This window comes from Cloeon dipterum, chromosome 1, assembly GCF_949628265.1.
Source record: "Cloeon dipterum chromosome 1, ieCloDipt1.1, whole genome shotgun sequence".
Taxonomy (NCBI): Eukaryota; Metazoa; Arthropoda; class Insecta; order Ephemeroptera; family Baetidae; genus Cloeon; species Cloeon dipterum.
This window is the reverse complement of record NC_088786.1, coordinates 32575333-32602580: the sequence shown is the minus strand read 5'-3', so window position 1 is coordinate 32602580 and position 27248 is coordinate 32575333. Positions and strand designations below refer to the sequence as shown.

Below are 27248 nucleotides of genomic sequence, written 5' to 3'. Positions count from 1 at the left end.
CCCTGCGCGGCTCGCAAATTCAGCGGGCTTGCCTACCCAAAGAGCTAACGAGCTACACTTTCCTTTAAGTTTGAGGTGTTTGCATCTTGAAATTATTGTTGAGCTAGGAGTATAATAAGTCTTTTTAATATAAACATCGTTGAATTACATTATTGAGTATAATATATCTTGAAGTTCTACATAATATACCTAAATGTAAATAGCTTATGGATTATTAACTAAACTCGTTCAAAAACGATATTAAAGCAGACGTGGAAATTAACAGCTGAACGATCACCAGACAAAAAATTGTATCAGTTTGGTGAATTCATAGAAGTAGAACCATCGATGTCTCAGTTGCGTCATTTAAAAAGCGGCGGCTGGCTGAACCAGCTTCAGCCGAACCTTTGCTCGGGGCGGCTGATAAAATTTTAAAACAGAAGCTTGATGGTGCTTAACGGCCCAAAGCATTTATCGATTTTTTACCGGTGGCTATAGCGTGGCTGTAGCAGCTTAGTCATCACGGCGACTGATGGCTGACCACGTGACCTAAAATTAGCCTGCTGGATGAGATCACTTCCAAAAAATGGGAAATACACATTAAAAAGATTTGGCAAGCTAGAAACATTTTATCAATTTTTTTAATCCAAAACGTTAACGAAATCTTTGAAAGCGTACGAATGCACGGATTTTTTCTGGTAAATTTCATGTGTGTCTTAAATATCAAAGGCATTTTACTGCTGATATTTAAATTTTATTCAGCAGTACCTTATTTTAAAAAAAAATGCAAATTTTAACTTCTGTGTGTGCAACTGTTATGCCTGAAATTACAAAATTATCCATGCACAATTTAAAATTTTGCAATAAAATTCAAATATTTTAATGTTTTTAAAAATTGTACTTTTTTATTAAATTAAGAGATTCACGGGGCTTTCCTTTTGAAGATTATATTCCAATTTTAACTGACAATTTGTTTAAATTAACTAGACGCCAGAGCTTTCATAAGTTAAAGTATGGAAGTAAATTTAGTCAAGCTCAAGCAAGGTAATTAATGTCATCAATTTCAGCATAATCTTAACAAATATAAGATATTTAAATTATTATGAAAGTGGTTCGTGTTTTTTAAATTAATATCAAATCTTAAAATGAAGTTTTGGGAAGTAAATTTATCTGTAATAGCAGATCTAAGAGAGTTAATTAAGTACTATCACTTCTGCTAGAAGTGGAGCCAAGGTGCACTGGTAGGTCGCACGCGGTGGCGGCGCGCGCCTCTCTCGCCTCGCGCTCTCAGCCTCACTCACTCGCTCAGAGCCGCAGTCACGGCGAGAGAGTCAGTGTAGCTTTGCGGTCCCGACGGGACGGAGTGCGTGCGCGGCAGCCAAAATTCTTGAGCTCGAGATGACCCGCGGCCGGTGCGCACCGCCAGTGCCGCCGCGGCCCAGCAAGGTGCGTCGGCAGGCGCCGCCCCCGCCGGCCGCCCCCAGGGTGTCACACTGGGTGGAGTTGCGCGAGGGTCAGCCGGTCAGTCTGTCGCGCTGCGAGATCACCGTCGGCCAGGAGCCGCCGCCGGTCGTCGTGCCCGTCGCCGCCGACGGCCTCCCGCCCCTGCCCAAGAGCCTCTGCGTCGTCAACACCGGCCGCAGGCCCGCCCCCCGTCCACCCCCGACCTCCACCCTCGACCTCCAGCTTGCCATCCTCAGGCAGGAAATGGTAAATATCAAAAGTTTTTTTTACTCGTTTTGTTCTATTTTTTTATTGTTAAATTGTCTGCGTGGTGTTTTGACAGTGAGGTTTATTGGCTTTAGTCCTTGATTATTTTTTAAAGATTAAAATTTTTATTTTAAACTGGTATCAAAATTACGTAAGAAAAAAAACAATTTCTTTATTTGAGCATTGTTTAAAGCAATTTATTTTTAATGTTGCCAATAAATGTATTTTTAGCACTAATTTTAACAATAAAAATGGAACAACAATACAAAACATAAAAAGTTTAGTTTAGTGTTGCTAAAATACATTAAAAATTAAAATTGTCATTAATATTTATTTTTAAAATTTTAAAAGGGAATCGATGGAAGGCGACAGCTATCATAAAATAATTTGAATAAATTTTTAAGAGCGACGACCAAATTTTAAGTTTGATTAATTATCTCAACAATGTTTAATATTAAAATGGAATAGTTTAATAATTTAATTCCTCTCGTTGCGATCTATCCATCGGTATGCGAATTATGGGGTAAATTTACCCTCTAGGGAAATTAATCATGATTTTTAATAAGGAGACAGTGTTCGCTGCTTGATTAGCATTTCAGCCGATTTACTCAGAAATTTAAACAACAACCTGCTCTTTCCTAATTTTCAGTGCTTTACCTTTTTTTGCAGAAATTATCGACTTTAATTTTTAAATTTTATAAATGTCATTTTTTATAAACGTGGATTAAAAGCTGACAGGGTCTTTAGTCTTTACATCAGAGCACTCGCCTTGCTTTTCGCTTCAGCACTTTAACCATTTTTCAGTGCCATGCAATTTAGCGAGAGTATCCTTGTCAAATGACTCTATTTTTCAACGTTGTTATCGTTGCGCTTCTTGCTGGCATCGCGAAATACACTCCGCAGTTTCCCTGAAGCCTCTCGTCTCTGGCGATTGAATAACGCAAGAGGAAGGAAAAAGATTTTGTGAATTCCGAAGGTTCGATTACGTCTGCGTCAGGGCTCGGGTTACGCGGATGAAGATTTGCAATTCACTTCGTTCTCCCATTGATCTGAGGGACACTACTTACTTTCATTCGCCTCCTTCTCTCTCTATGGTGGAATTCTCGTCTCGTGCAATCGGTACATGGGGCACATGGCGCGACACACGAGCCGAGATGACAAAAACTTTCTTCCGCGGCGCGCACAATGCACGGCTGCTTTTTATTCTTTCGCTCCCTCGGCCGGAGGACGCGGACCGAATTTTTTGCCCTCGTCGTCTCGCGAGAGGAGAGGATCAGTATAAGAAATGCTTGCGCTGCACACAAGCATAAGAGCATCATTGATTTTCTACACCGGACAATGAGAGTAATTTCTAAATTTCTCCTTCTATACCTGCGAAGAAAAGTAAGTGCTCATCATTTCTTGATGCGCGCCTCTCCTCTCCAGCTGCATTACCATTGCAGGCAAGTGGTTTGTCTTATTCAAACGATTCGAATGAATTGAAATGCGAAACCAGGAAATCTCAGGGGCAATTTTATTTATCAAACAAACAAACATTTGATGCGAAAACATGAAAAGCTAATAAAGCAACTAACGTGGATATTTTTAAATTCTATTTTTCAATCTAATTTTGAAATAGGCGACCGCTCGAGGTTGTTTTCCTGCCTGATGTCTGATTTAATTTTTTCTCAACATTTTTCAATCTGTTCATACTTATAAATAAACAGAAAAAGAAAGAAATGCACACGCTGGTAATTTATTATATTTAAAACTAACGAATGGCCCTACTCAACGCGCAAATTAATTAATTTTAATTAATAAACGTTCGCCTGCACTAATTTCTGAACAGACACGAAATGAAAAAACCAGAAACGAAAGACAACTTGCATCTCCCAATGATTTAATCTGCCCTCACATTTTTTTAAAGAACTTAAGCAATAAAACATTATTAATCAACAAATCAATAGGAAACTTACAAGAATATTTTTCAGCTTTAATTTTCCTTGTATGGATTTGATAATTTTTCGGAGAAAGCTGCACTGAAATCCTCTCTGGCGAATTTTTAACCTCTCCCCTGCTCGAAGCAAGCGACCACTCGAACACGTATTATATTTATTCACTCGTGTCATGGCGTGTCTGACTTACAATATCACAGCGCGAGTGACACGTTAGATGCAGTGTTGAGGAGCGAGAGAGAAAATTTCAATCATCATGATCTCATGCGCGCGAGATGCGCGTGCAGAGGTATAGTGGTGGGTGACTCACCGCCTGTAGGAGCACACCCACTAAATTATAAACGCAGAATCGGTCGAGAGGAGAAATTGACATGCAATTAGACAGAAAATGGCCAAGCAATATTATGCCTGCGGTTTTCAAAGTGCACATACGAGGGTGCGCAATTCCGCAATAAACCGCTTCTGAATAAACTGCTCGCCCCGAGCGAACGGAATGAGATGCAGGTCCAGCGCACATGCAAAAAATTGTGGAAAAGGGAAAGTTGAGAGTTTTGTCCACGCTGTCATTTCAAGCATATCGTAATTGATTGGTTTTGAGGAAGTGTTATTAAAAATACTCTCCTCGACTTTTGACACTTAGGGGAAGCTGGAAAGTTATTTTCGTTTTTTTCTGGCATCAACCCATGCGAGCCAAACAACTGTATAATTAGTTAATTGTTCATTATAGTAAACAATTCATTGCTAGAAACTGTTTACACGGATCGAGCTAAAAGAACATGAGCTCCACAAAGCAGAAACAATCCGATTGTAAGCAGAATAAAAGAAAGAAATCCTAATGGCAACAATTGAAAATTATTTGAATTACTTGATGCCATAAACAATCGATCGATAAACAATTTTTTCAACAATTTGCAATAATAAAGAAGGACCTTCCTACAGTAAATATTCAAATTTTGCCAATTTTCTGCAAAATTTACAGTGCTTGAACATATTTTCTTGGCATATTCCGATTCCTCTCGTCGAGATCTGTCCAACGGTGTATGCCACTTATTGGGGAAACTCTTGATTTTGAAATAAAATCGGATTTCAAGTAAGGAGACAGCCATTACCATTTGAAAAGCACGCTAACTTTCCAGCCAATTTTTTTAAAAAATTACAGTGCTTCGTAGGTCAATTTAGGCTTTAACTGAATCCTAAGGGATGAGTTTATGCATTGGCAACAAGCATTTTCCTGGCTTTCGCAGTATCATTCCTCTTTAAGTGATTTATTCCCAAAATTTAAAAATTCAATAATCGAGTGACACGCAAATAAAGCATTTTTCTATAACAGACCTGGAAATAAATTTTCAGTTACAAGCAGAACATCTCAATCTGTATTTCTGAACTGTACGCAATACATTAATTACGCGAGTATTGCGTGATATTCTTGACGGTCGCACGGCAAAACACACGAGTTTAACGACTCGTCGCGGCTGCTGAATCATTTCGCGGCGGAGTCATCTCAACGCAACAGACTGCTGCTACTGCGCCAGGCCGCGAGGAACAAAAAGCCAAAGATTACGGTTAATTGTTCTATTGAGCGCAGCCGCACCGAGTTGCAGCCTTTTTCTAACCGGCTGGACAAGTGACCCAGAGCGGAACGACGCAACAACTCGCTCCTCCACGCAGATAAAGGAAAGAAAAAAAGCAGGCAACGCACGCCGCCGCGGGGGCGGACACGCATCCAAGAGTGACGCGCGCTCCGGGCGGCTTTCCGCGCCTCTAACGCGATTACCACTGGCCGACGAGGCCCCACAAGTGCACCGACCGCGATGCAAATTCATTCAGGCACACACAGAAACGAGCTGTCCATACTGTTGGCACAAAATTGTTTTAATAACGTCCAATATTTCGTGAGACTAAAATATTCAGGGAATCAAATTTTTAATGAAAAGTCATTGGTATAGGTTATTAAATATCCACGTCACTAAGAGTTTAACCAATAGTCATTGCGTACAAAATTAATTTATTACTCTCATTCAGTTAAGAAACAAGCAAAAAATTTATTTTTAACGTGTTGATCAAATGCAGTATTTTATTATGTTTTAAATCAGACAATTATTATGAAAAATCCTTATATTATTAGTTTTGAAAGTAAAATTAAAAATATTAATAATTTAATTAATGAAAAATTACCAAAAAAATTTAAATTTGTATTCTTATAGGCAAATAAATACTAAAAAAAACTGGCTCAAATTAAATTAATTGCAAAACATACACATTTTTCATATTTTTGCTCTTAACAATTCGACAAAACGGCTACCATCACGGTGGGCAGCTATTCAGGCTTTAATAACTCGCACGACACACCAAACACACGCCATCAGTCAACACGTAGCTCTGTCTGGTCGTTTGAGTTGCCGCGGCGCATATTCCCCTAATATCCGCAAAGCACACGCGACCGATTGTTTGGACAGATCTGATATAGATACACAAACAAGGGAACGAACGCGTGTCTGACAATGCCGAAGCCATAAAAGTGAGCTTTTTCGGAAGCAAAACAGAGAATACGAGAGAGGATTATTTGGTGTTCTATTTCTAGCCTCGCCGCGGTAATTAGATTCCATTTTCGTTCAGTTAACTAATCAACTGAGCAGGAGCTGGCGTGCCCTTTCGAAGGGGCCAAGACTAAATTGGATTTTCTCTCAAATCCAAAAGTAGCACCCGCAGAGATTGCATCATCGGCGCACTATTCTATTTTCGGATTGCTTGACAATTAAAACCCGTTCGGGTAATTGAAAAGCTTTTCCGGCTGCTCTCAGAGCGCAGGTGTTCCTTCCATTTTTTTAGATTTCATCTTAGCTAATTGCTTAACAAGCAGCTCGCGTGATGCGGGATCTTTTGCTAAGCAAATTTACTGCTCTTTCGCCTCAGATTTCATCGCGCGCGTAATTCATTAAACAGTTATGCATGTGAATGAGAGACAGACATTAGCGAATGAACGAGAAGAAGAAGAAGAAGATTGCACCGACGGGTGAATATTGTGTTTTGTCATCATCGCCAGCTTGTTTTTACTGTTGGAATTCTCTGACCTCTCAGCACCTAATGGCTCTTTGCGGAAAAGTTTTTTGCTAACAGTCCAGCATTGAATGAGGTGTACATGTCTAACAATAAATGCTATCAAAAACGTTTTCCCGCACGAACCACAAGGCATCGGATACTTGGTCATACTTAAGTGTTTTTGTTCTTGCGCGAGCCTCAGAAAAATATGTAAAAATCAAAACTATTGTACGCTTAGTACCTGCTAAATGCTCGTCAGTGGCAATTTTTTTATAAACAATTTTCTTAAATGATGCAAATTTAAAACTTGAGCTTTACAGGCCATCTATTAAGAGTGTTTTGCCTTGTTGGCTTTAGCAAGTAAGAAGTAGTTTGTGGGATTTAGCAGCAGTTTTTCTACAATGAGCAGTAATGAAATCAGGACCGAGTATAACAGTTAAATTTCAGATTTACTCGAAAGATTAAGCAATCAATCTCTTCTCGTCGCAATCTAACAAACGGTGTGCGGAAAATCCAGATTTTCAATAGGGAAACAGTGCTCACCGTTTAATTAGCATGCAAACTTTAGAACCGATTTCATCTCAAACGGCATCAACCTCTTTCCCAATTTATAGAGCGTATTTCAAGTAAAGGAAAAATATATTTTTTACTTTAATTAATCTTCCTATTTGTCAATTAAGTGTACGCTTTGAATTTAATGTTTGTTTGCTCCTCGGGGTTGGCCTTGACCTTTCCTATACGTAATGCCGGCCAGCATGTAACAACAACAAAAATAATAATAGTAACAAGCACCGATGGAGTGAGTGTGGGAGTGAAAAGCTTCGAGAGCTGCTGCCGGGTTTAAATAATTCATATCATCTGCGGTATAGTGAGCGAGTAAGAGCGAGCGAGTCGTGCGACTTATCGCGAGAAAATAAAAGCACCGTTAGTGCGGCAGCATCTCGCGTCTCTCCTCGTCGTTTTAATGAGAGAGAGAGAGAGAGAGAGAGAGAGAGAGACCCATCGGGCTGGCCTTTCTCACTTATGTTTATTAAAGTATATGTGCACATATCATCCTCGCGCATTTCGCTCTCTTCTCGGGTGCAAATGAGACAGACGCCTTTCTTCTTTCTCCTTCCTCTCACAACGCATCCGCGAGAATGCAAATTTTACGCGGTGGCGAGGTCATGACTTGATTTGCTTATTTATTTTCATGGTTAAAGGGAAATTTTTTTGAATAAGAGCAACCTGGTGGAACGGACAGCATTTTTTATTACAATGTCAAAATTATGAATTACGCAAGAGCCGTGCGTGAGCATTCCCTAAAGCAATTTGAGCGCGTGTTTGGGACTCATTTCCATCGGATTAAGAGTCGCTTCATCTGCAGGGCGTTCCTTCCGACACCTGGCAGCTTCTCCTAAACACCTGGTTCCACGCACATCAAAAGATTTTTATTTTACTATCCGAGACTTTTAGAGTGTGGGTGTTTTCCTACTTTCAAATTTTCCGCACGGACAAAGAGGTATACGCATAGGTTAAAAGGACAAACTCTTGGGTGGTTGTGTCTGCATGCCGGATGGCGTGAAGCCGTGGAAATGCTGACTTATTGTAATCGAATAAGCGAGTCCGTTTCGTTTCTTTCTTACGTGTTCAACAGCTCTACAATTGCATTGTATGTGTGTGTGTGTGTTATTTGCAAACAGAGAATTCCGTCTGTAGGCACGAGACAAAATAAAAACGTGGCGTGAAACAAAGGCCTCTCGTATATCTATCGATTCATCCTTCAAGTCGCTTTTTATTTGTCTCAGCCTCAAAAGCCGCGAAGCTGACTGTGACTTGAGAGGACAATATTGAATTTCTCGCCGTCCGCCTGACGCGTGAAACGTGTCTCGAAGGCGGTGACACGTAATCGACGGATCAGATCAGATTTTCAACCTCGCTGGACACCGAACCTTGGGTTCTCTGCTTGTGTGACACATTTAACTGCTGATTTAAAACGCCGATTGCAAATATAATATTGCTTGTGACTTCACTCAATATCACGAGCGTGGAAAACCGATGATTTTGAATTATATAATATTGTGTTACGCACAATAATATTATTAAATTGACCTGAATAAAGGTTTTTTCAGAAAAGTTGAGGAACTAGAAACTAGATCAAAGAAATCACGAATTGATTTTATATTTCATTTAAAATTTAAAACAAAATATGCAAATGAAACAAACCACTGCGCCGTCACCGCACTGTTGGGGGCTTGAATCCTTCCTAATTATGGCCGATACCAGAATCTCGGGGAAGGTCAGGGTTCAGAATCACTACTCGAATTTGTCCCCCGGTGGCAGATCCGTAAATATCAAATGTAAATTTTTCCACTGTCGCGGTGGGCAATGACTCGTTATCGTCATTTTTTTTATAAAACTTTCCAATAGGATGGTTATTATTTGTCATTTTTATTATTTTAAGTTACATACTCAAACTATCATTGCGCGGAGACTCTAGTGGCGGCCTTCATGCGTGAACCGGATGGATTAAGATCAGTGAAACAAAATAAAATATAAAAAACTAAAAGGATTTTACTATTTTTTTTTAATTTTTCTGTTTATTGTTATAAATCCTCAAATAGAAAAATATTTCACAGCACCTTCTGTCACAAAATCCTCTTAGTTGGGCAGCAGGGGAGTCCTTCACCGGATTTTCCTTTCTATAGATGTGTCAGAATTTCAGTATTTGAAAGAGCTCAATTACAAAACGGAATTTTGAGTAAGTGAAGTTTTGTTTGTCGCTGGATGCAAGGTGTCACAAGGTTTTGTCGCCTCCTTATCTAATTTTGATTGTGCTCAGTCGATCGTTTCAAGTTGAAATGACTGGTGATTCATAGTTCCATAGCTCTGAATGTTTGCTTTGAGTTTAGAGTACTGGTGATAAGGCCTACGAGTAGCAAAAAAAAAAAAACAGGCGCTGTTCTGGAAAGGACGTGAAATAAACTTCTCAGCAATTCCACTTTGACCTCCAACTATTTTTCCAACCTGAGTAGCCATTGTAAAATTATTTACTTTAAAAACGAAAGCTAAAATTGTTTGGTTTGAACTAAATTGAATTGTATACAAAAGGGTTAAATTAACTCTATTTGCCATTAATTAATTTTCAACACCACACCGCCGTAGTTTTTATCTCTTTTGTTCTAGTTAACGACGCCAAATGAATCGGAAAACTGCCTCAATGTGTGCGGAATAATTGGAAGCCGCGATTATACACACACGGCAATTACGTTTATCAGCGTTTGCGGCGAAGCGTGTTGCGTTGCGGGCTCGTCGGTGGCCGCTAATTGTGCGCGCGAGAGAGAGGCCGCTTTTTGCGCCAATTCCAGGCCAGCCAGTTCCCAAAACTAGCGCGCGGCGAGAAGAAGATCACTGCCGGGCCTGAATCTGCGGCAAATTAAAAACCGGAATTTCCACTCGCATGCACGCACTTAAACAGATAAATATATATTCAAATTGGCCCCCGTGGACGCGTTTACTGTGCATAAACTGCACGCTTGTTATTTATTTCCCTGCACAAAGCAAAGAGCATATTTATTTGAGATAATTAAATAAGAGTTATTTGGGACGTGACTATTTGCGCGCGACAATAATTAGCCCCGAGCTGCCGGAAATGGGATCAGCAAATTGCTGATAATTATTGCTCCCAGACATTCCTGCTGCCCGACGAGTTTGGTTTCCTAATCAATTGGAGGTTTTTTCACTGTTGATGAAGTGCAGGTTAGAATTAATCGAGCAAGTGGGTTAAGACGATTTTAATTCAAACCTCTTTTATTACAAAACAAGACGGTGTCAACGGAGAAGTGAAGTGAAGAAAACAGTTAAAATTTTCAGCTCGCTGCGCTGCGGTGACTCATAACTGAAAAACTTTCAGCACGGTGACAGTGACAGCCAACGAGATGTCACCGCAAGTATTTCTTGCTTTCCAAAAGCAGCGGTCGAAAATTGCGCGTGCAGAGAGGACAGAAAATTCGAGTGACAAGCAAATTATCTGGAAAGTCGATCTCGTTGGATTCCTTGTCTGCGTTCGTTGCTCATAACGAGTAATTGGAAACCGAATCAGCGGCTTCCTCGTGAATCGTGAAACTGCGTCCCCGACTCATTTAAACGAATCAGCGAGAAATTGGCTTTAATTGACAATGAAACTAACTCTCACAAAATAATTTGGAAACTTTTACTGATTTAAAACACACCATCCAAGCTAAAAATATAAATGTAAGATTGGTATATAGGCTAGCAACTCATTGTCAGTCTGGGTGGAATATTTTTTGCTAATGTTTTGATAGATTTTTATGATTCATGTATACATTTTAAATACTTTTGTCTTATTCGGGGCTTACTTTCTCTGTGTTTTCATTTTTAATGGAAAAAATGGTGACGTTTTAATCAATTTAAACTTAGAAAATGAAAATTAATTAACCGAATTGAATATATTTTTCTTTCGTGAATTCTTGGCCTCAGGTAATTTTCTATATTTCGCTAAATTTTGTAAATTTCGTGATTGTTTAGCAATGCAATATTTTTAATTTGGCATTGTTTAAAAATAGTACTGAATGTTGTGTGTAATTTGCCATGTGATTCAGTAGAGAATTAATTGCGTCGGCCCCTTTCTCGTTCATATGTCATATATGTACTATGCCACCGATTAATCATGTAAACCATGTAATGACGAAAACACGCGCTGTTAATTACTCCTTTGATTGCGTCGTACTCCCCCATCGACCGCTCTCTCGCGTGAGTGTGTGTGTGTGTTTGGACCGAATTGGCCAACGCTGGCGTCGCGGATCGCCAAAAGCTGCTCCTTTTCCGCGTGCTGTTATAGAATTAATTTCGTTCTGCTCGGCAGATGTGTGCCGTGCAAAATTCCTGATGCGTCCGCGCAGTGATTGCCGAACGAGATCGACCAGCTCGTTTGGACTCCCAGGTTAAATAATCGCGAGCGGTGCGTTCCCACGATGTTTTTTCCTCAACGCGCATAATTAGGCTTTTTATACTCCAGTTACGTTCACACCAAACAAGAAAAAAAAATCGAGAGCGCTGCTCAACACGCTCTTTTGATTACTTAACTGGACCTGCGATGAGAAACGTATATGTACGCCTCTTCCTTGCGTCATTAGGCTAATGAGAGATTTGCATTTGGATTGTGTGGGAATCGCTCCGATGTGATTTGCAAAGGTTTGCTGCTCTCTAATGTCGGATGAATGAGCTTTTCATGTCGGTTCACTCTTAGCAGAGAAATTGAATTTTAAACATTTTGAGATTGTCTCGGAAATATTTCAAATTAAATTTTCCAGTCATTTCAACGTCTTGAATTTTCACATATGTGTTGGTGGTATTTTTATCCTAAAGAATATTCAATAAAATTTTCAAGCCAAATTTTGAGCTCCCGGATTTTAGGGATTTTTAAATAACAATCAAACACATCTCTTAATCTATAGCAGATATCATGTAGAATCAAACGTGTTTATAAATAAAATTTTATTCCTAGCGGCTATTGAGAAGAAAATATTTTTCTAGGTCAAGGTCACTAATTTTAAATTTTGAGTCTCAAATAAAATTTCGAAAATGAAGATTTTTGTATAATTTTTGAGTGAATACAAATAATTAGGCAAACTAATATTCAATTTTACCTGAAATATTGTTGTTTTTGAGATAATCCAGATTTAAGGTCTAAACTTGGCTTCAGGTCTAAGATCAAAATATCAAGAGCTGGCGAGATCTCGGCTAATGCTGGTCAGAAATGCAAAAACTGCAAACCGTTTAACTCCCCAAAAGGTTTCAGGGTGGTTAACTCCCTTTCATTCCACCTCCACCCTTCATCTGGAAGGAATAAATTCATTTTTCTAACGCTAATAGCATCGTAGCCATAGCCCTGAATGTTTGAAAATCACCTTAAAAATTGTTTTACACTTCCTCCCTCAACTAACAAATTTCCAAGGAATTTCTTTGTGTTTATAGCGTGCCTCTATTAACAAAAATTTCAACATCCAATTTAAAATGTTTTACAAACGATTTATAGATTTCTCTCGTAATGATCAGAAATTAAATTTTATTTCTCCTCATTTTAAATATTCAAAATTAAATCAGAGATATAATCACAAAAAATAGAACTCGAAGAAGTTGAAAGTAAACAAACAATCTGATTATTTGTAGTTACAAATTTCCTTCCTTCTGTAATGCCCCACATTCCCAAAACAAACGAAGCATTCTCCACGGAGATTTGATTCTTTAATCCGATCCCAAATCCAAAGGGAGTCACGGATGTGGAGCTCCAAATTTTCTTCCATCCATCATCGCAAACCAGTTCCCTCAGATCACAACACACACGAAATGCACGGGAATATTTATATTTTATCTTTTTGATATTGCTTGCTCGCGTGATTGCGCCCATAACCGTGCGAATTGAGTATGCACGCGTATTTCACCGTCTCCTCGCGCTTTTCTAGGTCACGCTCCCAGCATCTCTCGCATGGGTCGATCGGCCGAAATTGGATCATTAGGCGGTGCTTGCTTGCATTTTTAATTATACACTTGGAAGGAAGCGAGAACTCGTCCTGTCAGCGTTTATTTGTGTGCTTTTTTCTTCTCTCTACGCGCACACAGTCGCGCCTGGATGCTTTTCTGCTCGACGGTGCATAACAAATCATCAACACCCAGCAGGCCTTGCAAATCGGCACCCAGCATGCGATAGGAAATGGGGATGCGTGTGTGAAAAAGGGATTGTCCCAAAACGAAAAAAAAAACTGAATAGGAATTTGTAATCAAAAAGAAAATTGGAAGAGAAATATATAATTGTAAAAATGAGGAGTAATTCTGGAAGAGAAGAATTACCACTCAATAAGTAAATATATTTTAGTAACCAATTCATTACGATTTTATATTTTTAATAAATTCAATGGACCAGAAATCAATTAAAGGTTGGAGACCAGGAACCGTACAAGAAACTTAAACGCTGAGAAGGCAATTTCCAAGAATGATGAGTTGTAATTTCACAGGAGCAGCGACCGATTAAAAATCAAATGCCTTCATCATGTAAACATTGATCAACCAGCTCACGTGTAACCATAAACTCTGTATAACTACACGCTAGATTATTTTATATTTCCTGTTGAAGTAAAATAAATGATGCTGAACTGAATGCGTTAAGTGAACGTATTTCACCGCCCTTCTGATTGATGCCAACTCGCGTCGAGAGGTTTGGCACTCGGCGATGTGGGTGACATTCTTTTTTCCTTTTTGCTTTCCTCGCCTCGCTTGCGAATATTCAAATCCGGAACACAAGCACACACCGGTCTATTGAGGGAAATTGGCTTCGCTTCTTTTGCTTGCGTGGGTTGCAGCTGATTTATTCTAGCTCTCGTTGGGGCCCGCTCCACACGCTTTTGGGTCAGGCAGCATTTCCGTCTCTCAGATATTTTAGCCTTTGGTCACTCGTTCGCGTTTGTCGGCAAATACTGCGATCGCAGACCGTTCTCTACGAGTGCACATTTTATAGCCGCTTATTTATATTTGCATAATCCTTTTGCCGCCTTTCATCTGTGAAATGCTCTCGGGCGCAGTATGGATATAATGGAAAATGGATCGATAACAGAGAGTTCACGCGAGGAAATAATGCTGATATTTACAGCAATTTTGAACGGGCCAATTGCGTAATTATCTGTCATTTGGAAAATAACAGATAAAATTTTACTTACAGCACTCAGGAATATTAAATATGCATATTTTATGATTTTAATATTCTTCACGTGTAAAATTGGAATAAAGGGCATGTCTGAAGGTGGCAATAACTCTGTTCGCCTTCAGGAGGAATCAAGATTTATTTTGCTCCCGTGTCCAACACCACGCACATGTAGCATTGGCATTCAGGAGCAGTTTGATTCACGCAAGAGCAAGCGGATAGGAGAGCAACAACCTCTCACCTTTGCGGACAAACCGAGCCTCGGAGCCAATTTTTGCGCGCGAGCCAATCGGTGGACAAAGGAGCAGTGCTCTCGCGGCCGCTGCCAACAAAATGTGCCTGTGAATCACTTATTTTTTTGCCCCTTTTGTTCGCACGTCTTTTGTTGCCGAAACATTTTGTTCTGAAACGCAAGATTCGCATATAATTCATAGGCGATGTGGGTTAAGACAAAGGCAAACAATAGTCGATCGCCTCGAATCTGCTCCTTTTTCATTTCGCCGGCGGCACTTTGTTTGCCATCATATCTCGGACGCACCATCTCCGCTCGCCCACGCTCGGCTATTATTAAAACGGGCACCCGTGCTGCGCATTTTGATCAAATAATCCTGAAAGGTCGCACCAACGCTTTTCCTCCTCTTCGCCGTCACCGCCGCCGTGTTAACACTGGCAATAAAAGAAGAAAAAAATCGCCCGCGCGCGCGTGCACCTGCGCTGGGATTTGGCGAGAAAGCCGCGACGTGTATAGGAAAAAAGTGGATTGCGCACACACATCATATATCGAGCCTTCTCAACTTGGCACCCGAGCAGAAATAAAAAGTGGAGATGTGGAACACGCATCAGGAAGCGGACTTTTCCGTTTCGATTCAATTCTCGGCGAGGCGGCAAGGGTTCCCATGCATAATTCAGACAGGCCGCTGATTCGAATCAAAAGCAGATTTTTCATGCAGCTCCAGCGGCTTGCGAACATAAAGAAACTAGAAGAGCGAGGAAGCGGTGCCATGCAAATAATGCTTCTATGAAAAGCGACCATTCGATTCGCTTCGCGGGGAACAAACAATGCAAACAATCTGAATGGCCGAGTGAGAAATTGATTCATGCGTTTGATTCTCGACGCAGTAGCTCAGCCGGCCGACTGTTGTGCGTGAGAAAGAAAGTAGATCCAATGTGGGAGGATTAATCTAGCCATGTCGGTTTTTCCATTTAATTTATGTCTCTTTTGTTCGGGAATTTATAAATTATTAAATTCTTGGGAACTCGAATAAGATTGATTTTTTGTTGCTACACGCTGTAGTACAGGAGATTGAAATAAAAATTCGCCCTGATAAAATTAGATTTGCCTTAAAACTAAATGGGAATATTTGCCACAAAATTCCATTTGATCGGGCACCAGTGTGGCAGGCTTCATTTCGATATTTGAAAATTTTCCTTCTGGGTTTTCGTGGTCTTTTCAAAAGCACCTCTTTTTATAAAGAAAAAATAATGAACTTTTTCGACAAAACTATTTTTGGGATAGATTTTAGAGTAAAAACTTCAAAATGCAAATAACATGTTCAATATAATTAAAACCAGGCTTCATCTTCTTTGTCAAAAAAAATTCGTCGTTTTATTCCTAAAAACCTCGTATATGATTGTAATTGAAACTCATGATTAGGGCGTATTTGATGACGCCGAAACTGGTCGAGGAATAAAAACGACGAATTTCTTTTGACAACGAGGATGAAGCCTGGTTTTAATTATATTGAACATGAAAACAACCTCGAGTGGTTGCATTTTTCAAATATGCAAATAATAGTTCACAATTAAGGGGCCTTTAAGTTAAGCGTTTCACGGAGTATCGTCCCCGCATTTTTTAAATGCGTTAAACTTTCAGCAAAGATTGCAATCACAATGAATTTAATGGTCAGCGATTCAGAAATTCTCTGCAGTTGATTTTCTCTAGAAACTATTACTGTTAATGATCTAAAGGGGCCGAAACAGCCGCTGGACAGTGTGAGATATTTTCCCCTTCAATTTTGTACACATCCCAGTTAAAAATCGAGAGTAATAAATCCATTTTTTCATTAAGGTAATTGGAAACATATCCCAATAAGCTTATTTAGAAATGTTTAACTTGTTAAAATTGTGATTCATTAATTTATTTCAACCTTGAAATGTTACAGTTAATATCACGTTTTCGTTTCCCACAAATTAATTTTGGCGTACGAATGTTTTTTTGTGTTAATTTGCGTTTCTCTCTCTCTCATCGAGCCTAACTATGTGGAGCACTCGCATCGTCATTGCCCAACTCACAATCACAGTACACGCTAAAACAAATTGCACTGCGCGCAATCACGAGTTGCATTAAGGAATCTGTGGGATAATTTATGTGAGAAACCCGTCGAGTTAACCACAACCAAAATGTACGACGCGTGTACCCAAGTACAGCTACAACGCGAGGGGCTCTTTAATTTTGATTAGCTAACGCTCTCACGCGGGCGCTTTTTGCTTGAATCAAATTGAAGCTCAGAGATCCGACGGCACTTTGGTCTATAGCCGTAAATCACGACCTGGAATTGTCTGCACAGTGAAATCTCCGAGTCATATTTACCACTTTAAAATGGGGCTGACGGGAGATGGATAAGTCGTTGACTCGCTTTTCGGATTTGATCACTTGATGCGCGGTGCGCGTTTCTGACACGTTACATCATCGCTCCATTATTCGAGCAAGTCGTGGCCACTGACCACAAAGATCAAAACGATTGTCAGTCTTGCTTTACTGCGGAGGCGACCAAAGGTTCTAATATTTGGTCGAAAATTCCCATGAATTATTTTAAAAAAGAGGAAGAGAATTAAAAAAAGGCTGACGTATGTATTCAGAAATTCACAAGAAATTGCAGAATTTTTCACACCAGCAAGGAAATGTGAGATAATTGAGCATTTCTGGGAACTAATATTTCTTTCAAGTGTCAGAGATGACAAAAGGTGGTTAGTTAATTGTATCGAAATGCTCAAATAGCGTACCAGCGCCGACTCGCCACTTTCTGGTTTTCGCACCTTTCCAGCGGCTTTATTTAGGGACAAATTTTTGACGTTTCAATCAAAGACCTTTGTGCGGGGTGGCGAAAAGATGGCCACATTGGGCCCAAGCTCCTCTGCGGCCACTTGTTCCATGTTATCCGCTCGGCTGTGTTATTGGGACCCAGTGACGCAGAGGTTCAAGAAAAAAAGGAGTAATAACAATAACACGATGCCACAGAAATCGAAAACGCACCGTGAATTCCACGCGTGATTGCAGCGGATATTGTTCGAGAAATTAATTGCTTTTGCCTTGGAACTGGACCAATTCCGACGATCATAACACGCGCGCTCAGATAATAGCGTGCAATATCGCGAGTGCTTTCCCTTTCAACAGCTCTCGTCAAGTACGGTTTTATCAGGCCAACGTGGGTTATTATCATTTTTTTTTTTTACTCTGATCAGAAAAGTCGGTTTCGTTGCAAAATCTAGTCGCCCACCGACGCGGCGCAAAAAATAAATTGGCCCGCGTGAGGTATCGCTCAGAGCAGAACAAAAGATGTGGATCGCCTTTGCGTTTAGCGATTTCAACGCTCGATTTTTATCGGTTTTGTCTTTTCCGCGCTGCATCGGCGGCGCAGCACGACGTCCCGCAGCCAAATTTCAGCAATAACAGTTCCTTGGTAGCGTCCACATGACGTCCACTTAAAAAATTACGACAGTTATAAAAAGCTTTTAAACTTCGTTGATTTAATGACCGTGAAAGATTGCTTTCAAGAAACAATTTTACCTTTTTGAGTTTTAATCAATGTATTTCTCAATTTCCAAGTCTGTGAATCTTCACATTTTGTTTCTATGTTGTTTCTGAAGTGAAATTTGGTAAGGAGGATCATACGAGATTGTTTGATTACTTAAAAAAATTGGGGAAGGAGGGGGTTAACTTAAGAAGTAATGGAATAGTTGTCATAGGGTTGAAGACAGGGGAGGACAAACACAATTATGGTCAAGTGTAAATAGATTTGACATTTTCAAATTAATTTTAACAGCAGAGCAGACTCGTCTCTGGGTTTTCAAGTTTCATTGTAGTCTATTATTATTACCATTTGTGAATATTTTTCTTGTCCTTCATACATTTTCCCCTCCCCTCCTTTAAATTTTTCTAGAAATTATACAGACCATCTTGAATAATTTATTTAATGGAGCTTTTTAATTGTTAAAATCAACCTTGGCTTGAGGCTCGAGTGACCAGCAATTTTTATTAGTGCATGCGGAAGGGCTCCTGCATTATTTAAAACTTAGATTAATTACCAAAAGAATATATCAGGTTGCTCTAAATTCTAAAGATTTAACGCGCGGAGCAATTATTATTCGGCTGGGCCGAAATGAAATATTAATCAGCACGGTGAGTGAGAGCAGTAATAAATTAAAAAACGAAAAATACTCCCGCGCGCTAGAGATAAAGTGCATGAGCTGAGAGTGAGCGCTGACTGCCATTCCTGGATGGCTGCTCAGGGCAATTTCATTCACCTTGGAGAGCTGTGTAAGAGCGACATTATACGCATACTTAGACGGCCTGGTTTTATTTTTGAATTTCGCTGCCTCGCCGTGCTGACGACGAGAGCAGAGAGAGAGAAGAAAGTGTCGCTATGCTCAAGAAACCGGTGCACTTCTGCTCGTCGACTTACTTTTACAATTAGTTTATTACTTATTAATCTGGGTAATCTAATAGCAAAGCGCTTCTGTTTGCAATTAATACGCTAGCTCGCTTTCCATCGACAGGATATCAATCAAAATGGAAAGCGCTCGTGCGCAGCACAATCAGTTCGATATTATTTTTATAAAATAAAACAAACTGAGGTGTTGTTATTGAATGGTCGCGTGCTTGTAATTGTCGCACTCACGTCTCACGCCTGGTGTCTGGACAGGCATAAAAGAATTAAACATAATGCGTCTCGCTAGCCTTTTACAGACTCCATTTCTCCTTAATTGTCCGCTTTGTGTGTATATATACGCATACTAAAACTTTATGGAAAACATAATATATTAATGGGCTCAAATTATAGGCTCTGTGTGCAAATGAAGAATGCGTATATGAGAATGCGGACTTTGCGTATGTGTTTTAATGAGCTAATCGTGATTTCATTTTTGCATACAGCGAGCGGAGAACACGCGGTCATTATTATTTAATTTGCAATGTTCAATTCAGCAAGTCAGCTCATTTTCATTTTGATAGGGAAAGCAGGAGACGTTTGCCAGTGCTCATAATATGTGTTGAATATTTTGTAATCATATAGCCTCACTTTTACTCTGCAAAAAGAGATGTGAAGAAAGAAAATTGGCGGTTATTGTCATTATACTGCAGAACAGAGGTTTAATTTGTTAAATAAAATGACTGTCCGTTTCTAATCCTTGATGCATTGGTGATTTCAGCTTTGAGAAAAAATAAATAAAGTTTCTCCAATAACACTCTTCATTGCACTTCAATGGAAAAAAAATTTGGCAGTCTCTCTTGAAGTATAAAGTGCGATTTAATTTCACAGTACATTTAATTGTTATAAAAGTAAATTTCTTTTTCCAGCATTTATGCAATGCGGAAAGAACAGGTTGTACTAGTTGTGTTTCAACTCTTTTGTCGCCGCGCAAATTGATGTGTGCGAACTTGTTGCTGCTCATTTCCCTTTGCGAATGTTGCGCAATTTGGACGAGTTTTGCGAGTTGCTTAATAAGTTAAAAAGTGGTGAATTCGCACAGTGGGCGCGGACAGTGACAAATAACTCGAGTCCCTGGCCAAGGCTGCTTCTGCGGTGTTCTTAAAGTTAATTAGCGTGAGTGAATTTGCAATCGTGTGTAACTCGAAATAACCACAGCATATGATGAGCAAACGCGCGGCCAGTTGGATTGCAACCAAAACTCAGCTGGGAACCGCTTAACTATATAGGAATTTCAGTGTTAATGTTTGGAATTATACAGCATGGGGGATTTGATCACAATAACTACCGCCTTTGTTGGACAAAATTACGCAATTGCAGTTGAAACCACTACAATTTATATTTGTCTGATCTATAAAAAGTGTTTAATTACATTTAAAATTAATTTTTGCAATGTAATAAACAAAATAAAATTGCTTTATATCGCTACACAAAATTGCGCTATAAATATATACACTTTACAACAGAAGTTTAACAGTTTTTGTTAAAAGATATGAAATATTTCCAAATCAGTAAAAACAACTGCCACAAATCGGTGATAAAGTTTGCCATCAAAATTTTTGCCCTTTCTTTCCCCTAAAATCTGTCAGAAATACCATAAAACTAAAACAAAATGAGAAAAACTAATTAATTATATTTAAAATATTTTTGTCAAATCTCACTCTTGATTTAATTTTATTCATTTTTCTTTGTAGCAACTATTGAGCAACCACATAATCCGCTATTTCATAGTTTTTTGGGTCATTTACACTTTCGTTTAATTTAGATATGTGGGCAGCTTTAAAATGTATCAAATTTACTTTACAGAAATGTGTTGAATTAATTACCGAGACGCAATCGCGTGGTAGAGCAGACATGACTGAGTGTGAGTGTCGCAATTTAAAAGTTGGTCCGGCATGGCGAATGAGGTCTTTGTACTTTTAAGACCGACAGCAGGCGGACACTCACATTATTGGAACTTGATTTTATTCGATCTGGCTAAAAACGAACGTGTGCGCAACTCTCGCTTTCGTTGATAATTTAATACAAGGTGGAATACATCATCAAGGCGTGTCATACAATTAAAAGAATATAATACGAAGGCTCCGAAAGGGAATGCATAAGGACGTGCCCACTGAGCGTTACGCAAAAAGTAAAACCCGCGCCGGCTGCATCCTCTTGCCTTCATCGTCGCGCGAGTCGCGATATATAATGAAGTTGTTACAGAATCTTAATTTGAAGGGAGTGTGCTGCGCAAAATTGTTCGAGAGAGAAAGAGAAGCCTGTGAAAATGCTCAAGAGCTGCTGGGCAGAAGGCCAAATTGAATACACAAAAGCATTCGTGCTTTTCCTTGACCGCAGCATCAAGCGCCTCTTGATAATTTTTGATTAGTATTCATCTTTTGAATTGCAATGCGTGCGTACTGTTCCCACGCACAGACGCGTCTTATTCTCACCTAATATGACTGGCTTAAAAGCAAAAAGCAGGCAGGGTCACTGTTGCAATTTGGAGAGGAACCACTTGAAAAAAATTGGAATATCAAATTATGCAGAGTAACATTTCTGCACAATAAATTCAAAGGAAAAAGAATTTATAATAGGAATCTGTCAAATTAATTATATGTATCCTAGAGAGCAAACAAAATACCATGTGGGATAAATGATGCAAACAAAAATCTGTTGGGATTTCACAATAAAAAACGATGCTCCATTTTTATTAGTGAGTGCGAAGTTCAAATAATTCGTTTTTGAGGCCCACCTAGAATGATACAATTCATTAAATCACCCGCATTATTTAGATCAAAGCTAACTCTGCTCTTGATGCTCTTGCAAAAATAATCAAAAAAATTTCAACAAAAAATATTTCACCTCGTTAATTAAAGTAAAGCTGTACGGAACAATTGTGAAAAAAATCTTTTTAACTTTACTTGGGGTTCGATCTCTCTAAAAATTGGTGACAAGCTTAATATTCCCACGTTTTGCGTTTAAATTTTTCAACGCTATGACTGTCTTCCTAATGATAAGCATGATTTTCTCCCAAGGAAATTTACCTCATATTTCTCACGTCGTTGGGTAGATTGCGACTTTAGAAATCAAAAAATTCATAGACTAAAAGCCTTTTAATTTTTCGCTAAATTTGGCAAAATCTTAAAATCCTGTTTTCGTGGTTCTTGGCCTCGAAAAGAATTTGAAATAAATAAAATGTCGCTAAAAAAATTCCACATAATAAAGCCTTTATAGCTTTGAGTTTATTAAATATTTTTTTTATTATCCTAGAATAAGTAGAATCCTTATTTGAACAATCATTTTTTTAAAAAAGACATACTTAACTTTATCTGATTTACGGCGTCATTCTTTCATTCCGCACGTTAATGACCTTTTTCATTCAATCCTTTGTGCGGAATATCAGTCTAATTTGCAATCTGTTTCCTCGCCAAATAACGCGCAACAATGCCCCTTTCGCCTCAGCCACTTAAAAACCAAAGCGGAGATAACTGTGCTGTCTGGCACGGCGCGAAATTCCATACGCTCCACGACGTGGGTGGAAAATAAATAAGCGAAACAGCCTTTTCTCTGCTCGCTTTATTTTGATCTACACTTTCTTTCTTTCTTTTTACAAATCAGCGCCCGCAGGATGAGTCACTTCTCTCGTGCCGAGCGAATTTGAAATGCAAATCTTTCTGCGCAGCGCATTAAAAAGCGAGACTGCTGACTGATATGGTTCCGCTCTTGTTGCAGGCTGGCCTGAGACAATTGGACGTGTCGCTGCTCTCGCAGCTGTGCTCCCTGAACCAGAGCATACAGGAGTTCCGCGCCATGATTCTGCAGGAGGACGCAGATGAGTTGCCCCCCTCGCGGCCCCCCTCCGAGACCTCCAACGACGACCAGCAGTCCTGCAGCTCCGCCTGACGCCGGCCCAACTCTCTCCTCGGCCGTCGGACGCGGACACAGTTGTTGTTGTTGTTGCGGGACGTGTGCAAGGACAGCCAATTTTACCTTCGTTTTGTAATTCTCACAGTAGCGCAAATTTTCGTTATTTTTTCGTTCAACCTGGTTATATTTATTTTGAGGTTTGCCGGGTGTGCATCATGATTGAAAAGCCCAAAATTGTTTTCTAAATTTTTGAGGAGTCGTCCGAGTTAAGTCGTGTGAGATTTTATTTGTGATTGTAATTGGTCCATTGGTGTCTATGGGAGTTTGTACATTCAAGTGAAATTGTCTCTTATTTATTTAAATTCAGACCATGATTGGTTTCAGAATCAAACATCATTTTTCCCTAGAAATGATTTGATCTCTTTCTGAAATTGTTTCCCCTGAAGAGCATCAAGTACCCACTATAGACTAATTATTATTACTGCACTCACTCGTGCTGCTTCCATTTAATTTGTATTGTATAACTTAGCATTACTGTATTATAAGATCATTAAGTGTGTATAGACCGTGAATAAAATCAATATTCGTACATGTACAACCGAATTTTCATTGCCGAGGACAATATTTCGAATGAAAAAGTTATTTCCACCAAATATTCACATGATTTATTTCCTTCCTTAATGAAATTACACTAAAATTAGAATTTAAGCTGTCTTCAAAATTTGCTAGCTTTCGTAGCGTTGTTTTTATGACAGAGAAAATGCCAGACAAATTGAAGAAGAAGAATTAGAGTTTACGATTTTTCAAGTGGAGCATAATTCAGAAGCTTCTCGATCAAGTCAACGTGGGCCAGGAGCATCCTTCGACAGCAGTACCTCTTCAATTTCAAAGAGTCCAACGCATCACTGTAGGAAATTTAATTATTAAAATCAAGCACCAGTCACGTTGAGGAACTACAAACCCTTCTGTGTACTCTGCTTGAAGGAGTCCAAGGTAGTTCTCCCATTTATTTCCAATTACTTTGCCGCAAGTGAAGCATCTAACTGGAATAATCATTTTGAAGATTCTGCAACAGAAAAAGGAAAATCAAAATTAACGTCTTGTTACAATCCTCAACTAGAGTTAATGTTTATAGAACTTAATCAACTGCCATTATTCGCCCATAAAAAAAGACGCATAAGTATGATATTCGCACCAAATTTGATACATATGGTAAAGTTACAGTTTCTGCCGGGTTAAACACCTCGCCAGTTCTTATGAGAATCCCATGTTAAAGTAGGGGTGGCGAAAACTGTAGCTTTTCCATATTTCTGAAAATCGCCAAAACTAACAACTGTGTCTGTCGTAACCTCCAACCATTACTTTAACAATTGCTAAGGTCACTGCAAATATTTTTCACCATAATGATGTTAATAATTAAAAGTGAAACGAACTGGAATTTTCTGTTCTCTGATTGTGCGATGTGCGACGCAACGTGCAATCACGAAAAATGACAACTTCAAAGTTCAAAGTTAGCATTATTAAACTCGTTTATCATATTTAACACGCCAGTTTATAATTTACTCACAAGATTAATCAATCTAAGCAGTCTAATTCGGCCTTGTTCGGTCGAAAAACTCCAGAAAATGTGCTTAGTCGGCCCAATTCAGATTCACTCGTTGGAGAATGGATGCGCGTTGCGCTGAAGCCACTGAATTTGTAAACAAATCATCGATCAGCGTCATCTGGCGTCATCAATGTGCGCCGCGCTGGTGCAGCGTGCGCATGTCTAAGAAATGTAGGCGTTACCCATCACGAATTCAGATTCGAATTTCACAACAGGAAAATTGTTTTCGCCCTTTTTATGGATCTTCCGTCGCTATTTTAAGACAAGCCAGCAATATTTCAAGTGATTTTTAAGTTTAAATCAGTATATTTTTCAGAGTTTAGCGCAAAAATGCAGGTAAATTGGGTTCTGTCTTTGTGTAAAACCGCAGACTGTTTCTCAATGGTGTGCATATTATCAAGCGAAACGTGTACTGAAATGAGTCATGCGTGAATTGTTGATTGACTTACTCATTTTTTAAAATATAGCATATTTTTCTGGCACAAAAGACTGACTTTATCGTTATCGGCATAGTGAGCTATTAATTAAATTTTATGCATTTTATGTTATGATCGCAGAACCCAAATGAAGACACTGAATGGAATGATGTTTTACGAGCCAAAGGAATTATCCCTCCAAAGAAAGAGAAAGAGGTGACGGAAGATCAAATTGTGGATATTTTGGAGCAAGCTGTTGCAGAGAAAACCGGAAATGGTAGTAACAAAATATGCGAGAGTACCATTTTTATCCACATAAAATGATATAGTCGCGCAAAACATGAACGCACTGACGTTGGACGAGCTGGACGAACTGGAGGATGACGAGGACGAAGCTATCATCCTCGCATACAGACAGAAACGAATCGCTGAAATCAAGGAGCTGACCCAGAAGTCCAGGTACGGGGACGTCACTGACATTCGAGCTGAAGACTACGTGCAACAGGTGAACAAGGCTGGCGAAGGCATTTGGGTTGTGCTCCACCTCTACAAACAAGGGTATACAATCTAGTGCATGTGTAAAAACAAATAAAGTACCTTGAACAATTCAGAATTCCGCTGTGTACCTTGGTCAATCAGCACCTGAACCAACTGGCAGCTAAATTCCCCACGACCAAATTCCTGCGGTCTATTTCGTCGACCTGCATCCCGAACTACCCCGACATGAATCTTCCAACTATTTTTGTATACTTTGAGGGTGACCTGAAGAAGCAATTTATCGGGCCTATTGAGCTCAGAGGGATGAAGCTCACCGTTGATGGTAACAGTAGCAACCTTTTCTGCCTTTGATAAAATTCATCTAATTAATTGAGCAGAGCTGGAGTGGATGCTGAAAGAGGCAGGAGCTGTGCCTTCAAAAATTGAGAAGGACCCCAAGCCGAAAATCAAGGATGTGCTCATGTCACAGTTGCGGGGTGGCCGCGATGACAGTGACGACGACGATTACTGAGTACAAACAGTATTGTTTCTCTCTTGTCATTTTTTAACTCATTTTCACTGTATTTATTTATATTCTGTTGAATGGTTTTTCTGATAAAAATTTATCTGGAAAGCAAACCTTGTCTTTGCATTGAAAATATTCACATGGAAAATCAAAGCAAGTTAAGTTCAGATTTTATTTGTGATGGTTATGACAGGTTTGCAATACAAAGAAACTAACTTACGAGTGTTAAGTGCTTTTTTATAAGAATAAACGGAACTAAAATAGAAACCGGATATTACACAAATTTGGTATAATTGTCTTATTTCTAATTTAGCAGTATTTTTTATTTTAAAAACACCATTGAAAAAGAAAAAACTCGTTGAAATCTAATTAAACTTAGATTATTATTCAAGGAACTGAACAGTTGGGAAGAACCACGAATTGCAGGTACTATAAATATGTGCGTACAACTTGAGACTACTTCTTGCTCTGCGTGGCGTCGTGTGGGAATATTTAAATCCAAAGCTTTATTATTTACCGACGAGTCTGTGGAGCTGTCTTTGATAATCTGAGTAACAAAATGTTAGGTTGTTTTTCAACAGATCACTTAAAAAAGGCAACTTCGTCAGACCCTGACAGGAATGAATAAGCAGAACTGTCCTATATAGCAGCTTTGGAATGTGTCAGAGCTGCTGGACACTTCTTGGTCATCGACTCATCGCTGTTGAACACAAACTCAATCAATTTGTAAAATGCGTCGCCAACGAACGTTCTATTGCAGATTAAGTGCGATATTCAAATAGAGATGAAAGCCATCAATTTCAGCTTGATATCAAGTTTAAAAATAGTAGTAAAATAATTTAGAGTTTGTCAATTTGCCCAATTTGGCATTGCGTAAAAATGCACCACCGGTTTTTGAGCTATAAACCAGCAGGAAAAACCCACCAACTTGTACCTAATACAGTCATTTTATTATATTATTTTGAGCCAAACACAAGATGACAATGAGAAGTTTTTTTTCAATCATCGATATCAATTCGAGAGAAAACAGGAAACAACATTTTTTGCATGAGGGAAGAGTCGAGTCAAGAGCTTAAAAAGGAATGATACTGAAAAAGCCTGGAAAATGCTTGTTGCAGTGCATAAACTCGTCCCTTAGGATTCAGTTAGAGCCTAAATTGACCTAAGAAGCGCTGTAATTTTCTGAGAAAATTGGCTGGAAAGTTACCGTGCTTTTCAAATGGTAATGGCTGTCTCCTTACTTGAAATCCGATTTAATTTCAAAACCAAGAGTTTCCCCAATAAGTGGCATACACCGTTGGACAGAT

The 27248-nt window shown here is 39.2% G+C and overlaps 3 protein-coding genes across 3 annotated transcripts; 2 read left to right on the top strand and 1 right to left on the bottom strand.

Moving 5' to 3' along the window:
• The first annotated feature begins 1279 nt into the window (after positions 1-1279).
• On the top strand, positions 1280-23514 carry LOC135947687 (uncharacterized). Its single transcript, XM_065496579.1, has 2 exons — positions 1280-1689; positions 22782-23514. Exons 1-2 carry the CDS (start codon positions 1378-1380, stop codon positions 22950-22952), a joined length of 483 nt encoding a protein of 160 aa, XP_065352651.1. The 5' UTR covers positions 1280-1377; the 3' UTR covers positions 22953-23514.
• Positions 23515-23555: 41 nt separating this feature from the next.
• Rpb10 (DNA-directed RNA polymerases I, II, and III subunit Rpb10) lies at positions 23556-24614 on the bottom strand. Its single transcript, XM_065496580.1, has 3 exons — positions 24484-24614; positions 23878-23982; positions 23556-23821 (listed from the first exon to the last, which is right to left on the bottom strand). Exons 2-3 carry the CDS (start codon positions 23970-23972, stop codon positions 23710-23712), a joined length of 207 nt encoding a protein of 68 aa, XP_065352652.1. The 5' UTR covers positions 23973-23982; positions 24484-24614; the 3' UTR covers positions 23556-23709.
• A 100-nt stretch (positions 24615-24714) lies between these two features.
• On the top strand, positions 24715-26054 carry viaf (viral IAP-associated factor). The gene is made up of 5 exons (XM_065496578.1): positions 24715-24858; positions 25080-25215; positions 25268-25496; positions 25550-25758; positions 25814-26054. Exons 1-5 carry the CDS (start codon positions 24853-24855, stop codon positions 25945-25947), a joined length of 714 nt encoding a protein of 237 aa, XP_065352650.1. The 5' UTR covers positions 24715-24852; the 3' UTR covers positions 25948-26054.
• Positions 26055-27248: the final 1194 nt, after the last annotated feature.